This window comes from Rhinolophus ferrumequinum, chromosome 18 (assembly GCF_004115265.2).
Source record: "Rhinolophus ferrumequinum isolate MPI-CBG mRhiFer1 chromosome 18, mRhiFer1_v1.p, whole genome shotgun sequence".
In the NCBI taxonomy this organism is placed as follows: domain Eukaryota; kingdom Metazoa; phylum Chordata; class Mammalia; order Chiroptera; family Rhinolophidae; genus Rhinolophus; species Rhinolophus ferrumequinum.
Genome location: NC_046301.1, coordinates 38,920,061 through 38,937,049, shown reverse-complemented (window position 1 = coordinate 38,937,049; position 16,989 = coordinate 38,920,061). Strand labels below are relative to the sequence as shown.

Genomic DNA, 16,989 nt, shown 5'->3' with positions numbered 1-16,989 from the left:
ACATGAAACTATAGTTTCATAAACTTGCCACACAAAACAATTATTCCCACTGTTTATAGGTATGAAAATTGGGAAAAGGCTGTTTTACCTGTCATCTAAAAAAGGAGCTTTGTCAGTAAGAAAGATAGAATATATATAATGAACTAAGGATTTACAGGAACTGCCACAAGACCAGTAGGAAAATTCTAACAAATACAACACTGTCTTTTTTCAATGGCCCTGTAACACACACACACACACACACACACACACATACACACACACACTTTAAAAAATTACATCTAACTGCATATTAGAAATACACTTCAACTCACCCATGGATCCAACAGGCTTCAAAATGGAAAAATAAAATACTATTATCTATGTCCACCAAGAAAGTTCTTGACCGTTAAAAAAAAAAAAAAAAAGCCAAAGGAATTATAAAAAAATTTCATTTCTTTGGATTCTGTCTACTGAAACTTCTCAGTGAACAGAATAAAAGGAATTTGAAATCTTAAGAACTAACATCAGTGAAATTCTTCCCATTTAAAATATACTGAAACTTAAAATGTTATGTGGATATATTCGGTCACAGTATTTTTTTCTGAGGTCAGTAATGCTAACAGTGTTGAAAAAAGAATACTTAATTGAACATAATTTTGCTTGCTCTCTCATAAATAGCAATAAAGTAAAATCGTATTTTATTATCTAGCACTTTCTACCACCTAAATGCCTAAAAGATTTCATCTTAACTGGTTATTATTTCAGTAAGCCAAATATATGGTAACACAAGGGGGAAAATACTGTATGTCCCAGCATTCAAATATTAACGTTTATGCTTTGGTGTTTGAAATTTAATTAAAAATATTTACTATAAAAATACTATTAACTGATTTAAGAAAATAAGGATAATACCTATTAATCTTAGCTATTATGGGTGAAGATGACTCCCAGAATTATCTCACCTCAATATTCATTTCTGAGTAATTAGAAATCCACTTTCCAATGATGTACTTTCAAAAAAGGGGCTTGATAAACAATATTTTTAAAACTTTATTAACAACTCTTTCATGTTTAAAGTTTAGTGGGACAATACACATGAGTTAATTTCCATCAAGCTTTCTCACGTTACATTTATATTTATTTTTCATGGGAGTTTTCACAAGTAAAAAATGTGAGCCAATTGAAGTCCTTCCTATAGTTTACATTCAAGAAGTTTTCCCCAGTGAATCCTTTCAGTCCTTTGGAAGGAACTGGGATAATTCAAGTCTTTCCACATTCTTTACATTTACGTAATGTCTCTCTAGTGTGCACTCTCATGTATCTTCAAGTGAAGGCTTTACCACAATGTTTACATCCATAGAATCTTTCCAGTGTGAATTCTTTCATGTATTTAAAAACCTAGATGAGAAATGAAAGTTCTACCACATTGCTTACATTCATGGTGTTTCTCTCCTCTTTTTTGTGTGTGTTTGTAAGGTACTGTAGTATCTGCAGGCTTTACCACAGTTTACATTCATTGGGTATCTCTCCTGTGTGATTTCCTTTCATGTCTTCAAAAAGATGTTAAAAAAAACCACAGGCCCCAAATGGTATCACTCATAGTAATAGTCTTTGATACCAAACCTTGATTTTTATTTTTTTATTTCAAAAATTTGATGAGTCACGGTTCAGAAGTCTCTCACTTTTCATACAAAAATACTGTGCTACTGATACAGTTGAAAAAGTTCAAATGGCTTCTCCTGCAGGAGAAATTCAGAGTCCCCAGGAGACATGAAACCTGGCCCTGTCCCCATCATCAGTGGCTCACCAAGGACTGCATACCTGTTACCTGGGGACAGGTTTTCTAGGCACTGACCCTGCCCTCCCCAAATCTTGATTTTCATATCACATGATCTAATTGCAGTTTCAGCTCCTCTCAGAAACATAATCAACCAGTATGTAATATTCTGATCAAGCACTTGTAAGGTGATCTATCACATGGGCCCTACCTATCCCCCATAGAAAGAGGCAATCTGCACTATAATAACAATTCTCTTCTCCCAAAGGAAAGATATCCTGACCCCAAATAACCCTTTCCTTGTCAATAGCCCCCTTGCCCCAACCTATAAAAAAAATTCCATTTAGTGCAACCCTTCAGAGCATCCTTCTAGTTGCTGGATGGGATGCTGCCAAATTCATAAATTTCTGAATGAAAGCCAATTAGATCTTCAAATTTACTTTGTTGGATTTTGTTTTTGACACTTGGATAACATTTGAAGGATTTTCAACTTTCTTACATTCATAGGGATTCTAAGTTCTTTTGTGCTTTTCTAAGAAACTGTAATCTCTGCATGCTTTACCACATTCTTTACATTCACAGAGTTTCTCTCCAGTACAACTTCTTTCATGTGGTTGCAAGCAAGAGTAATCTTTGAAGTCTTTGCCACATTGTTTACATTCCCAAGGTTTCTCCCCAGTGGCTCCTTTTGTGTCTTCAAAAACTTTTATAATATCTGAAGGGTTTTCCATTTACATTCATAGTTTCTCTCCACTGTCATTTTCTTCATGTCTTTGGAAATAATGGGAATACTTAAATGCTTTACTACTTGTTTTACATTCATAGGGTTTCTCTCAAGTTTGAGTTCTTTTATGTGTTTGAAGACTTTGCTAATGTCTGAAGGGCTTTTCCACATTCCTTATATTCATAGGGCTTCTCTTCAGTATGAATTCTTTCATGCAATTGAAGATAACTGGGATATCTAAATGCTTTACATTTTACATTCAGAGGGTTTCTCTCCAGTGTGAGTCCTTTTGTGTCTTCGAAAACTTTTATAACATCTAAAGGCTTTCCCACATTCCTTACATTCATAGGGTTTCTCTCCAGTAAATTTTCTTTCATGTATTTGGTAATTACGATAATATCTGAAGGCTTTTCCACAATCCTTACATTCATAGGGTTTCTCTACACTGTGAATTTTTTCATGACTTCGAAGATAAGAGACACAACTGAATGCTTTACTACATTTTTTACATACATATGGTTTCTCTCCAGTGTGATTTCTTTCATGTATTTGAAGACTTTGATAACATCTAAAGGCTTTTCTACATTCCTTACACTCATAGGGCTTCTCCCCAGTGTGATTTTTCTCATGATTTCGAAGATAACTGAGACAAATAAATGCTTTACTACATTTTTTACATACGTAGGGTTTCTCTCCAGTGTGATTTCTTTCATGTGTTTTAAGAGAGCGGAGACGACTGAATGCTTTACTACATGTTTTACATACATAGGGTTTCTCTCCAGTGTGACTTCTTTCATGTGTTTGAAGACTCTGATAATATCTAAAAGCTTTTCTACATTCCTTACATTCATAGGGCTTCTCTGCAGTGTGAGTTCTTTCATGTTCTTGAAGGCGACTGGGATACCTAAAAGCTTTACCACATATTTTACATTCATAGGGTTTCTCTGCAGTGTGAATTCTTTCATGGCTTCGAAAACTTTTGTAACATCGGAAAGTTTTTCCACATTCCTTACATTCATAGGGTTTCTCTCCAATGAATTTTCTTTCATGTTTACGAAAACTTTGATGATATCTGAAGGCTCTTCCACATTCCTTACACTGATATGGTTTCTCTCCAGTATGAGTTCTTTCATGTATTCGAAGATACGGGAGACAACTGAATGCTTTACTACATTTTTTACATATATAGGGTTTCTCTCCAGTGTGATTTCTTTCATGTACTTGAAGACTTTGATAACATCTAAAGGTTTTTCTACACTCTTTACATTCATAGGGCTTCTCTCCAGTGTGATTTTTTTCATGATTTCGAAGAGAACTGAGACAAATAAAAGCTTTATTACATTTTTTACATACATAGGGTTTCTCTCCAGTGTGATTTCTTTCATGTTTTCGAAGATTACCGAGACAACTGAATGCTTTACTACATGTTTTACATACATAGGGTTTTTCTCCAGTGTGACTTCTTTCATGTGTTTGAAGACTTTGATAATATCTAAAGGTTTTTCCACATTCCTTACATCCATAGGGTTTCTCTGCAGTGTGAGTTCTTTCATGTATTTTAAGACGACTGGGATACTTAAATGCTTTACTACATATTTTACATTCATAGGACTTCTCTCTATTGTGATTTTTTTCATGATTTCGAAGATAACTGAGACACCTGAATGCTTTCCTACATTTTTTACATGAATAGGGTTTTGCTCCATTGTGACTTCTTTCATGTATTTGAAGACTTTGATAACCTCTGAAGGCTTTTCCACATTGTTTACACTCATAGGGTTTCTCTCTAATGTGCATTCTTTCATGTAACTGAAGTGAATTTGAACAACTAAAGACTTTCCCACAGTCCTTACATTTATAAGGAGAGTGTCCAGTGTGTTTCAGCATGTGTTTTTGAAGGGTTTTGTGGTACACGAAGACTTTCCCACGTTTTTTACATTTATAAGTTTTCTCCCCATTATGATGTCTTTCATGTTGTTTAAAACACTGGAGATAACTAAAGGCTTTCCCACATACCTTACATTTATATGGCTTCTCTCCACATTTCGGATACTCAGATGGATTGTGTCCAGGGTGACATCTGATATGTCTATCAAAAGATGAATGATACACAAAGACTTTTCCGCGTGCACTGCGCTCACGGGGTTTCACTCCAGTAGTTTTCTTCAGATTGAGATTTGAAATAAAGTTGAAGTTTTCTCCACACTGACCAACCTCTTTACTTTCAGAGAGTCTCTCTACTGTTGGACTTCTGTAAAAAAATGAGAAACACAATATTATTTCTTTATTAATGACAACATTCATTATATTTATTATTGTTTACAGCAAAAGCATAGGTATTCTCTCTTGCCTAAATTGTCTGAAATTAAATATACTGAATGCTCTTCAAAAAGACTTCAACCTTTCTATTATCAAACTGTGATATTCATATATAGGGTTTATTAATACTGTTTCCAAATGAACTATTTTGCAAAAACCGATCACATATGGTACATTTAGGAAAGTATTTTTGGCAAACATTTTCTAAGAAGAAAGACATTTTTAGTGGAGTTTATTAGTTTTGTTTGTTTTTTAAAATTTCGTAACATATTAGAATCTTCATATGAAACACTGCTTTCTATTGTGTAACTAACCTTAGTTTTCTCCCCCGATTTTTGTACTGATCTTCAATGTCTGGATCTTCCCATTTTATTCCTAAAATGCAGATCCAGAAAAAATTATTTGAAAGCATTAGAATTACAGAAAAATTATTAGAGTCTCGATCCATGATGAGCTGTGACTATGCATAATTTATTAACCAATGTCCTCCCTTTCCATGTTCCACATCTTGAAACAATATTGACGAGAAATAAGCACTTATTTTCTAATCAACAAGGAATTTTCTAATTGAAAGAATGCCCTCATCCTTACCTATTGAGGACAGGTTCCTTAAGGTTTCCCGCATCACATCTCTGTAGAGTTTCTTCTGTGAAGGATCCAGCAGAGCCCACTCCTCCAGGGTGAAGGTCACGGCCACATCCTCAAAGGCTACTGAGTCCTACAACACCCCAAATATGTGTACAGTAGGATGAGTGAGACTGACAGTAGTGGGCATCTAGACTCCATTTATAGGAAGGTTACATATGATTCTTTCATCTCCAAACATCTCATCTATGACTTGATCATCAAAAACTTACTCTGTCCACATTTACTTTCTCATAAATCTAATACCATCATTAACACATGGAAATTAGGTACACATCTTTACCGTGATCACTTTACATCATATTTATCTCCAATGTCAGGGTCCTGAGCATGTAGGAAAATAACTGAAATGCTATAGAGATGTAACATGTATTACCATTTTAAGATGATCAATTCTTTGTAAAAACTGATATTTTTCATCTTCATTCTTATTAACCACCATTTACAGCACTTAAGGAGGCAGAAGGTAAAAATCTTCATAAATGAATCTTTATTTAATGAGTAAGATATAGTGAAAAACTGGAAACTTTTCCTTCTATTCCCATTGCCAAACATGTAAGAGTCCAGGAGGCCTGTGGAAATCAAACTTTCAACAGAGCCAGCTGACCATGTCGTCCTTAAGTCCTCCAGGCCTCTATCAGTCAGTGATCAGATACAGCTGGCTGAATAATATGCTTGTGGAGAAACATTGCTTTTAACTTGTGTAATATTGATCAGAGACTGAATTCTTCCTTTCGCTCTCTGTCCAATTTAAAAATAGAAAGTTATTTGGAACTCAGAGCTCAGACACGAGGAAGTCATGACAAGTAAGACCACAAGAACTCTTTACTCACTCATGTACTCAGGGCTGCTTCCAGTCAAATGTTAGAGCACATAGTGAGAGAATATGCCAGAAGAACTCTTTCTGGTCAAACCGTAACCGGGGATCCTGGGCCTCACAGCTCTTGAGGAACAGGTTAAGAGCTGCAGCTTGCAAGGAAGTTCACTGAAGTCCACATGGGTTAATGGTGAGTTTGCCCGTGAGTATAGAATACATAAAAGATTCAACAGTGCTTTCCTCCAAAAGAACACAGAATTTCCACTCTCCAATTTCAGAGGAAGGGTTCACCAAGTCACTCTAGAGGTTACCCTGCCAATTTCCAGTGTGGCACTTAAAAACTTAGGAGCTGTCACTCTCAATCTCTTCCTCTTTCCCTCTCTCCCTCTCTCTCTCATACACACACACACACACACACACACACACACACAGCAGATCACAAAAAACACAACCCCACCCCACAAAAAAACAACCAAACAAAAATAAAACAAAAAAACATGAACCACTCTGAGATCAGAGCCTCGAGGTCACAGGGAAAATTGGCATCTCTGCAATAGGAAAAAAAGTGGGAGGAGAAGGTATTTTGAAATATGGCCCAAATATTGGGTTCTTCACAAGGCCTGTAATAAAAGAAAATATTTCACCAGAGTCTAATGCAAAGCTGATAAAGAACAAAAAAAGACAGAACACAGTATCCATGAATCCTAGGGCAACCTTCTTTAACATGAGGTTTGAAATACATATAATAGGAATACCTAAAAAATATAAGAGACAGAAATAGACAGGAGAGATAAGAAAAGGAATGATGACTAAAATTTCCTAAAATTAATAAGATGCAGCACACCGTAGAGACAGAAATCTCCAAAACACAAAACAACAAAAATGCATATTCAAGTACATCATATTCAAATTAGACAAAAATCAAAGACAGAATTTATTAAAAGACTCAGAAGGGAAAACAAACATCAGGTATACAGAAATAAAGACTTGAATTAAATCAAACTTTTCAGAAAAAAACATTAAAGGAAGAACAGACTGGAGTGAAATATTGAACATTTTGAAATTTAAAAAACACTGTTGTAGAAGTATATGTCAAGCAAAACTATCCTTAAAAATAAAGGAGGCCCACCATAATATCTGTAAGTTTTTCATGTAATCTTTTGTGTCTTCATCTTTTTTTGGAATACCATGTGCTATTTGGCATTCTTTTCCTGTTTCAATTCTTCCCTCCTTTGTTATGCTCATCTAAGTCTGACAAGGGTTTTCTTTAAACATTCAATATACTTTGCTGGAACATGTTTTAGTACATATAAGCTGTACCTACTTTGTATTCTTTTCTCTTTCACCCTATCTTAACCATACCCTTTCTTTTGTTCTTCTCTTAGCTATTTATGTTCAAATTTCCACTCTTAGCTATTTATGTTTAAATTTCCACTCTCACTTCTTTCTATGCTTACAAGACAACCCATTATACAAAGGGAAAACATTAAAGAGGCAAGGAATTTGGGATTAATCATGGCATATTTTCTCTTTAATGTTGGGGAAACCACTACCCCTCTGTGGGCCTCACTTACCTCACCTGTAAATGAGAAAGCTAGTTGGGATGCTCTATGAGGATACCACTAGTGCTAAAAATAAAGGGGAAAAAATAATAAAGGAGAAATAAGGACTGAGACACAAATAAAGGAAATTTCTCCTAGTACAAAATTTCTCCCATTTTGAAATGTTCAAAAATACACCAGAAAGAATGTAAATGACAAAGGTAGAGAATTAGAAAAGGAATAAAGGTAAAACAACTTTCGTATTTCTTATATAACACATGACACTTTGTTTGAAATTAGCAATATTAATATTAGTAAAAATGCTGACGGGCAATTGAAATAAATGATAGCAATGTGACAAGGGACAGTGGGGGAGACTGAGAATAGTGTGGTATGAGGTATTTGCACAAACAGTGAAGTGATATTGTGTTAACTGACAGAAGACGTGGATTAGTTGTAAATGTATACTCAAAACTCAAGGGAAACGAAAAAAGTTCCTTTTTAAAATGTGTAGCTGATATGCTATAAAAAAATTTATAAACAGGTAAAATGCTGAATTAAAGCCAAAGAAGGCAGAAAAAAAGGTTGAAGACAAAAAAGAACAAAGAACAATGGCAAAAATAGAAAACTGTAAAAAGACTTGGTAAATATTAATCTATCAGTATCAATAACTACTTTAATCATCAATCGTCTCAATGCAATTCAGAGATACCACAGTATCAGGTTTTTAAAAATCACACTTACATGTTGTCTAGAAGAAACCCACTTTATTTTTATTTATTTATTTATTTAAGATTTTATTGGGGAAGGGGAACGGGACTTTATTGGGGAACAGTACTTCCAGGCCTTTTTTCCAAGTCAAGTTGTTGGCCTTTCAATCTTAGTTGTGGAGGATGCTGTTCAGCTTCAAGTTGTTGTCCTTTCAGTCTTAGTTGTGGAGGGTGTAGCTCAGCTCCAGGTCCAGTTGCCATTTTCTAATTGCAGGGGGCACAGCCCACCATCCCTTGCTGGAGTTGAACTGGCAACCTTGTGGTTGAGAGGATTCACTCCAACCAACTGAGCCATCCGGGAGCTCAGCGGCAGCTCAGCTCAAGGTGCCCTGTTCAATCTTAGTTGCAGGAGGTGGAGGCCACCATCCCTTGCCGGACTCGAGGAGTTGAACCGGCAAACTTGTGGTTGAGAGCCCACTGGCCCATGTGGGAATCGAACCGGCAGCCTTCGGAGTTAGGAGCATGGAGCTCTAACCACCTGAGCCACCAGGCCGGTCCCGAGAAGAAACCCACTTTAAATATAAAGATGTAGACAGATGAAAGGTAAACGGATGAAAGAATATATACCATGCTAACAGTAATCAAAGGAAAGCTAGCATAGGTGTATGACTTATAGACAATAAAGATTTCAAACCAAGGAAAACTCAGAGATAAAGAGGGGCATGGAAATAAAGGGGTCTATTCTGCAGGAAAGTCTAGCAATCCTTTAGGTGTATGTGCATAGCAACACAGGGGCAAAATATCTAAGTCAAGGGCTGATAGACTAAAAGGAGAAAGGGATGAATCCACTGCTGTGATTGGAGAGGTCAACATCCCCTTATCATGAATTATAAATTCCATAGCAGAAAATCAGAAAGGACAGAGTGGAATTGAGTGCACTCTGAAACAACTGCATTTAATTGTAATCTGCAATACTTCATGCAACAACAGAATACACATTCTTCTCAAGTTCACATAGAACATTCACCAAGACAAAACTTATCCTGGGACATAAAGCACACCTTAAAAATGTGAAAGAACAGAAATGATACAAAATATCCTCTTAGATCACCTAGAAATCAGTTACAGGAAGATAAATCAAAAACCCCCAAATATATGTGGAGATTCAAAACACAGGGGATTACAAAAGAAGTCTCAAGCAAATAAAGTTATTTTAAAGTAAATAAAAACACAATGTATCAAAGTTTGTGGGATGCAGCAAAAGCAATACCTAGAGGGAAACTTAAGGCATTGGACAGATATACTAAAAAATGAAAAATCTATATGTAATCAATAATGTAAGCATCTACCATAAGAAAGAATTAAAAAAGAATTAAACTGAAAGTAAGCAGATGAAACAAATAAAAATTAGAAAAGAAATATTGTGGAAAATCAACAGAGAACAAATTTTTAAAAAGCTGCTTTTGTGACAATATGACTAAAATTTGGTAAACATCTAGAAAAGATAACTAACCCTAATGAGACATAAACCTTACACATTTCACAAGAATTAATTCAAAACACATCATAGATCTAAATGTAAAATGAAAATCCCTCCAAGAGAACTATGAGAAAATATAGATGCAAATAAAACAACAATGAGGTATCACTACTCCACTTATTAAATGGTTAAAACGCAAAACACTCAGAACACCAAATATTGGTGGAGATGTTGAAGTACAGGCACTCTTCATTTATTGCTGTGGGAATGGAATCGGGCACACCCACATTGGAGACCACAACTTTCTTTCAATATAAAATATACTCTTACTACATATAGTAGGATCCAGCAATCACACTCCTTGATATAGACCTAAATGAACTAAAACCTTATGTTCACATACAAACATATACATGAATACTTGTTCGTGCTTTATTCATAATCACCAAGAGTTAGAGTTGAGCAGGATGTCCTTCAAGAGGCAAACACTCAGTTGATAAATGACAATTGATAAATCTATGTGACAAAATACTGTGCAGCAATCAAAAGAAATGAGGAACTAAGCCATGAAAACACACGGAGGCACACATAAGTACACTGCAAAGAGAAAGAAGCCAATCTGACAAGGCTACGCATGGTATGACTCCAAGTAACGACCACCTGCAACAGACAAAACCATGAGCCAATAAAAAGATCTTTGGGTTTGAAAGATTTAGGGGTTGAAGGGACGTATCAATAGGTGGAGCACAGAAGATATCCGGGAAATAAAACTACAATATATGATTTAAAAATGATAAATACAGTGGTACCTCGGTTTTCGAACGTCTCCGTTGACGAACATTTCAGTTTACGAACGCTGTAAATTTTATGGATCTATGGTATCATTAGATAATAAAATTCATCCTAAATTTGCAGTTTTAGGGGTTGATTTTAAAGGTTTGGAACAGATTAATCCATTTTGCATTACTTTCTACGGGGAAACTGCCTCGGTTTTCAAATGTTTCAGAACTTGAAAGGTCTTCCGGAACGGATTACATTTGAAAATCAAGGTACCACTGTATACATCATCATACATTTGCCCAAACACACAGATCCAAACTCAACATTAAGGGAGACTGTGCACTTGAATGCAGCAATATTGGCTCAGCAATTGTAATAAATGTACCACAGTCATACAAGATGTAAAAAATAGTGCAAACTGTGTGGATGCACAGGGGTTATGTGGGAACTCTGTACTCTCTGAAACCCAGTTTTTTCTGTAAACCTAAAACAGCTTTTAAAAAACTGAAGTCTACCAAAAACCAAAAAAGATGAAGGCAGACTCACACAATTCACCTCGATGACTGACTGATGGGTGAAACAGGCCATGTGTCATTCACCCGATCTGACCTTACGTCAATAAGCCAGCCTGGTGCTCTAGGAGCCTGAGAGCAGGAAGGAGGAGAAACTTCCATGGAAGGCTGTGTTGGAGAGCGTGTCATCTATATTCTGAGAAGCGCCACGGTCACTGTCAGTGTCTGGAACTCCAAGTGGATGAGGTGTGTCCTGGTGAGTCCTGGGATGCAGACTTAGTAATGGACAGACAAGTGTCACCTACATTTATATTCTGGGGATCTGAGTCAAGAGATTCCGAAAGTTCTTTTACCACAAAGCGGCAACTCTTAGACCAAGAGCCTGTAAACATATGCAGGCGGGGACAACTGTGGTCCAGCAGCACGATGACTGCTTGATGTTGGGTGAGCTGTGTGGCCCTTGGGATTGGTCCTTTATCAGAAAAGTCCCAATTCAGGGATGAAGAGCAGCAACTCTCCACGAAGCTCCAACATGTACGAATGTGCTCTGTCCTCCTGAAAGCCTGCGTTGCCCACAGTGCGTTCAGTGAATCCCAGAGAACAGCCCAGGGAACCAAGAAGTCTGGCAGATGGGTGACCTCCTGCAGCACCACAGCTTCTTTCAAGGGACAGGAGTAAGGCAGGTGATCCCTCCTGTGGGTGGTGTGGAAGGAGAATGACTGTTCCATGATGTGACTCCTGCTGGACACCTGAGCTAGACCTAGACCAGAAAGGAGTTGCTCCCCATAAAGCCCCTCAGAGACTGTCTTGTTCATAATTGATGTTTTCCTTCAGACATAAATCAGTACCTCTTCTGTGTATCACACACAGCATGCTGGTCACTGGAACAGGCCGTCATCCGGACCCACTCAAGCATGCAAGGCATTTTTCCATATCCGGGACTAAGCAAGCACCAGTACCCTGTCCACCCTGCCCTGTTCTATATAATCCTTCAGAGCCTGTCAAACGGTGAGGAGGATATTCACCTTGTCTTGCACCCCTCAAGATGCACCTCCTATGTCAGTTTCCCTAATAAACTCTGTTAATTGCCAGATTGAAGTGGCCTCTTTCCTTGGTCTTTCCCTGCCGGCTGCTTATGGAGGTAAATTTTCAGTCTTGGAGCTTTTCCCTGGGTCTATGTGTACAAACAGGTGGCATAAACCAGAGAGCTATGGTTTGGCTCCATCATATCACAAGGACGTGTTGTCAACATAAAAAATGTCCAAACCTGTAGAGAACTTTTCAAAGATTTTATTTGAGCCCAACTGAGGACAACTGCTGGGAAGCAATGAATGTTGGGTCCACTCATGACAAGAACAAACAGTTAAGAAACATATGTATTTGTACTGGCTTTTTAATAAAGAAACGCTAACAGAGTGATCAAACCTGGTCATTTGAGGGTGGATGGCGTTAGAGCACAGGAGTGGAGCAGGACATGCAGAGCAGGGCATCTTCTGAAGTTAGTTTCCTAGCTCAGGAATGTTTTTAACCTTTCCATGTATTATTTACTTAAACTAAGGTGGAAACTTACATACATCACATTTTCCTATGCTTAACTGTTACTTTTAATTAACTTTTGTTTTATAAAAATCTTAATTTTGGGTGGCTGGTTAACTCAGTTGGTTAGGCGCGTTGCTACTAACACCAAAGCTGCCGGTTCGATCCCCACATGGGCCAGTGTGAGCTGCGCCCCCCCCCCTTTTTTTTTAATTGGGGAAGGGGAACAGTATTGTATTGGGGAACAGTGTGTACTTCCAGGCCTTTTTTCCAAGTCAAGTTGTCCTTTCAATCACGTTCAGCTTCAAGTTGTCCTTTCAGTTTTAGTTGTGGAGGGTGCAGCTCAGCTCCAGGTCCAGTTGCCATTTTCCAGTTGCAGGGGGCGGAGGCCACCATCCCTTGCGGGACTCGAGGAGTTGAACCAACAACCTTGTGGTTGAGAGCCCACTGGCCCATGTGGGAATCGAACTGGCAGCCTTCGGAGTTAGGAGCATGGAGCTCTACCTGCCTGAGCCACCGGGCCCGTCCATGTGCCCTTTTTTTAAAAAAAAAGGAAAATTAAAAAACAAAAAAGGAAAGATAAATGGATAAACAAAATGTGGTATATCCATACAATTGAAAAATCTTAATTTTAACTTTTCCATATAGGAGCCACTCCAAGATTTAATCCTTTAGACGTAACGGATATAACTGTAAACCATCAAAATTTACAAATCCCTTTCTAACTAAAAGAACAAGGGGTTTATAGTCTGTCCTTCCACTGTATTTCTCACTGGGAATGTTTTCAGGAAGGAGTAGGGTATTATAATGTGGTAGATGTTTGTAATTAAGCTATTCAATGTACTAGGAATTTGAGAGATTTTCATAAGCCTGGAGGAGTTTTCCTCATATCAATTAAAATAGGAATTTGTTTGCATTAGAAATGGTATAGGTTTCTAAATAGGAAAGTTCTCTAGAGACATAAACTCACAAACACTGACCTAAGAATGAAAAAGGCACCAGAAAATTTAAAATACATCCATCTCACATCTTGATGTTCTCTTGCCTAAATAAAACAAATATTTATATGGTTCCACAATTTTCTTGCCTTACATCGTATCACTCATTCAGCTACGTATTAAAAGCCCAAGTGCTAATGGGAACTAGAATAAAAGGGCGGCAATTCAATGGAGAAAGGAATTCAAGAAAAAGCCCCCACAAATATTGGAATGAAAACAGTTACGCAGCCGGCTTCCGTACAGTTCAGAAGGAAACCGACACTCAGAAAGTTGAGTATGTTCCCAAAGTTAGGATCTAGTCTCTTCCAATTGAGACGCAACCCCTGGAGCGGGTTAGTCCCTGAAGGAGGGGGGAGGGGAACACCTGAGCAGCCCCAGGCTTGGACTCTGGGAGCTCCACACACAGCCCCCCCCCTCCTGTAAGCACGGAAGCGCTCCCTCCCCCAGGCTTCCATTCTCAGTGAGGAAACTCGCAGCCTGACTCAGTTTAAGGTTCTGACCCAAATGAACCCCCCAATTCACAAACCCTTCGTCCACAAGACAGAACACCTGATCGTCAGACTTTTTCGATGTTCACAAATTGTACTGAGCGCACCTACACTGTGGATGCAAAACTCAAACGTAAGTCTAAAAATGTCTAGACTTAGGAAACCACAACCTCAGAGGGGTTGTCACCTCCTCCCCCTCAACATGTGCACCCCCAGCTTTCTAGGTCTGTGCCTTGTCTCAGTGTAAAGACCCCTGCATGGTGGGTGTGAGCAGGTGGGACACCTGCAGGGAAGAACCACTGGGCCTTCAAGTACTTCCCTTTGCAGCTCCAGGGCCTTAGCCTGGGTCACTGACCACAGGCTTCTTTCCCCATTGCCTCTAGAAGCCTGGTACCACCATTGATTGAAATGACATAAAATTCAACGTTTGAACAATCCAGCAAAATCACTGAAACCCAGTGATGATGTGGAAAGAGGGTAAAAAAACCTTTAACTCACTTTTACTAGTTCAACCAGAAAGGTCCAAGTACAGAAAAAAGGGTGTCTGTTAATTACTATTTCCATGCCAAGTCATTGTTTTGTAATAATTAATCACACTTGGATGAGTCTGCAAGTCTAAGCTCTAGAATTTCATTTGAAAACACCCAAAAGTAAAGAACAGATCTCAGAAACTTACTACACATGCTGAAGCAAATAATGAAACCAGTATTTTTAACAATTGAATTCGCAATGTTGGAATTTTTTCCCCCCGAAATTCATCACTCTCGTGCCTCTCTGGAACTATTTTATAGTGTCTTTCAAGCTCTATTGATTAAATACTATTCACCTCTATTGAAAAATGGAAAATTAAATAAGTCAATAAATCTTCAGGGTAACAAACCCAGGGAGGGGCAGTGCTGACAATACAGATCACCCAGGAAAATTTCCAAAGAGGAGCCTCCACCCAAAGGACTTCCCATAGGACGTCTGTGCCCAGGGAACGTCTTGGGGGAGAGGAACGGGGATTTCATACAACGTTTTCCAGGTGGTTATTCTCGGCTTTCCTCTGACGTAAACTATTCATAGACAAAAAAATATATCTTTAAGAAATAGCCATCCATGGTAATGTGAAAAAAGGACAAACAAGTAAAATATTGGGAGTGTTTCGGATGCACACAGATGACAAATAGTGGATAATGATGCTGTGACTCAGGCAGGGGAAGTACCATTTGGGAAGGAAGGAACGGATCTGGAAATTGAGGGACTTATTGCCAGATATAGCGAGGCTGGGAGGACAGCGTGGTGGATTTTACACCCTGCTCCCCCAACATTGGAAAACTCAGGAGAAAACGGCTGCCCTTCGGGAAAAATGAGGGACTGGGGATCCCACAGACCACAGCTCCTCCACGCACGAACCCCAGAGTCGGAGTCACGACTGTCCCGATGACCCTTCCCATGGTCACTGCACAATTCGGGGAGAAGCGGGGCTGCGTGCACAGAGCTGCCCCGAGAGGCTCGGGGGCCCGGGCCGAAGTCGCTGCAGAGTAGTGATGGGACAGGACGCCCGGGGACCCGGCAGCCCGCCCAGTCCCTACGCTGTGTGTCGGAGGGGACTGAGGTCCTCAGAGGCGCCCTCGGAGACTCGGGTCCGCAAACTCCGTGCTTGGGTGGCGGTGGGGGGTCACGGGGAGGACGGAGGCCCAGTCCCGCCCTGGCAGGTTCCAGCCGGTTCTAACCAGCCCCTCCTCACCGTCTCCACATCCGGGGGCAGCACACTCACCATTTTTAGGTTTCCTGGGTGTCCCTGAACCCTTCCTACGACTCCCACGACCAGTACAGGTCACAAAGCAACAGAGGTTGTGATAGAGCCACCAGTGACGGCGAACTGAAGGCGAGACAGTATCCCGAGGGCCCCAGGAATGAGTAGTGACGTCTACACCATCGCTGTGCGTCACCCCACCCACCTCCCCAGCGGTGCCCCTGATTGGATAGTTCACAAGGCCGCGCCCCCTCGTGCCTGAATGACAGCTACTGGGAGGATGCGTGGTTCAGCTGAAACCCGTAGGCCTGTGGGCTGGTAATCCACCCAGCCTGGAACATTTGCATAAAGAGGATGTTTTTTCTAGTCCTGGTGCTGCCTTTGTTGTTTCCCCCCAGCTCTTTGTGTACTGAAGGGCACCGTTATGAACTGGGAATTCCTGATTTAGTTTCCAGATGGAGCAGGTACAGACAAGACGGTGGCCCAGGCCAGGCCTCACTGGAACAAGAGGGTTTTAGGTCCTCTACGGGTCAAGGGGTTGGTGGATGATGCTGAGTCCACTCGTGGAACTGTGACCCTTACTTAGAAACGCGTACACGTAAATGTGACCTGACCATCTGCAATAGAGTCTGGCTCCCTTTTAATCTTTTGATCTTTGCACGTCTTGACCTTCCACTCATCCCTTCCCCACCCCCTCTCCTTTGGTCCTTAAGGGAAAGAATTCCTGAGCACTTGGATCTGGCAGGAAGGTGGAACCCCGCAGACCCTGCCTGGGTACAAGGACTCCTCTCAGTCTAACCACAGAGTGTGAGATGTGTTCATTACATTCTCTTGTGTACATTTTACACTAGAAGGAAATTTAATTTAGAGCATCACTTTTGCATCCCTAGAGAATTTTGAAATGTAAATGACTATAATATCCCTAAGGCAATTGACTCCTAC

At 39.5% G+C, this 16,989-nt stretch overlaps 1 protein-coding gene across 1 annotated transcript; it reads right to left on the bottom strand.

The window, feature by feature from the left end:
• Positions 1-563: 563 nt before the first annotated feature.
• On the bottom strand, positions 564-16,226 carry LOC117037645 (zinc finger protein 791-like). The gene is made up of 4 exons (XM_033133860.1): positions 16,069-16,226; positions 5,394-5,520; positions 5,117-5,177; positions 564-4,734 (listed from the first exon to the last, which is right to left on the bottom strand). Exons 1-4 carry the CDS (start codon positions 16,069-16,071, stop codon positions 2,730-2,732), a joined length of 2,196 nt encoding a protein of 731 aa, XP_032989751.1. The 5' UTR covers positions 16,072-16,226; the 3' UTR covers positions 564-2,729.
• Between the last annotated feature and the right edge of the window lie 763 nt (positions 16,227-16,989).

Excerpts from the sequence above, each read along its gene's own strand:
- LOC117037645 (XM_033133860.1), bottom strand. Across the intron at positions 5,178-5,393 it reads AAGGAACCTGTCCTCAATAG|GAATAAAATGGGAAGATCCA; the intron begins GTAAGGATGAGG and ends TCTGCATTTTAG. Across the intron at positions 4,735-5,116 it reads AATCGGGGGAGAAAACTAAG|AAGTCCAACAGTAGAGAGAC; the intron begins GTTAGTTACACA and ends ATTTTTTTACAG.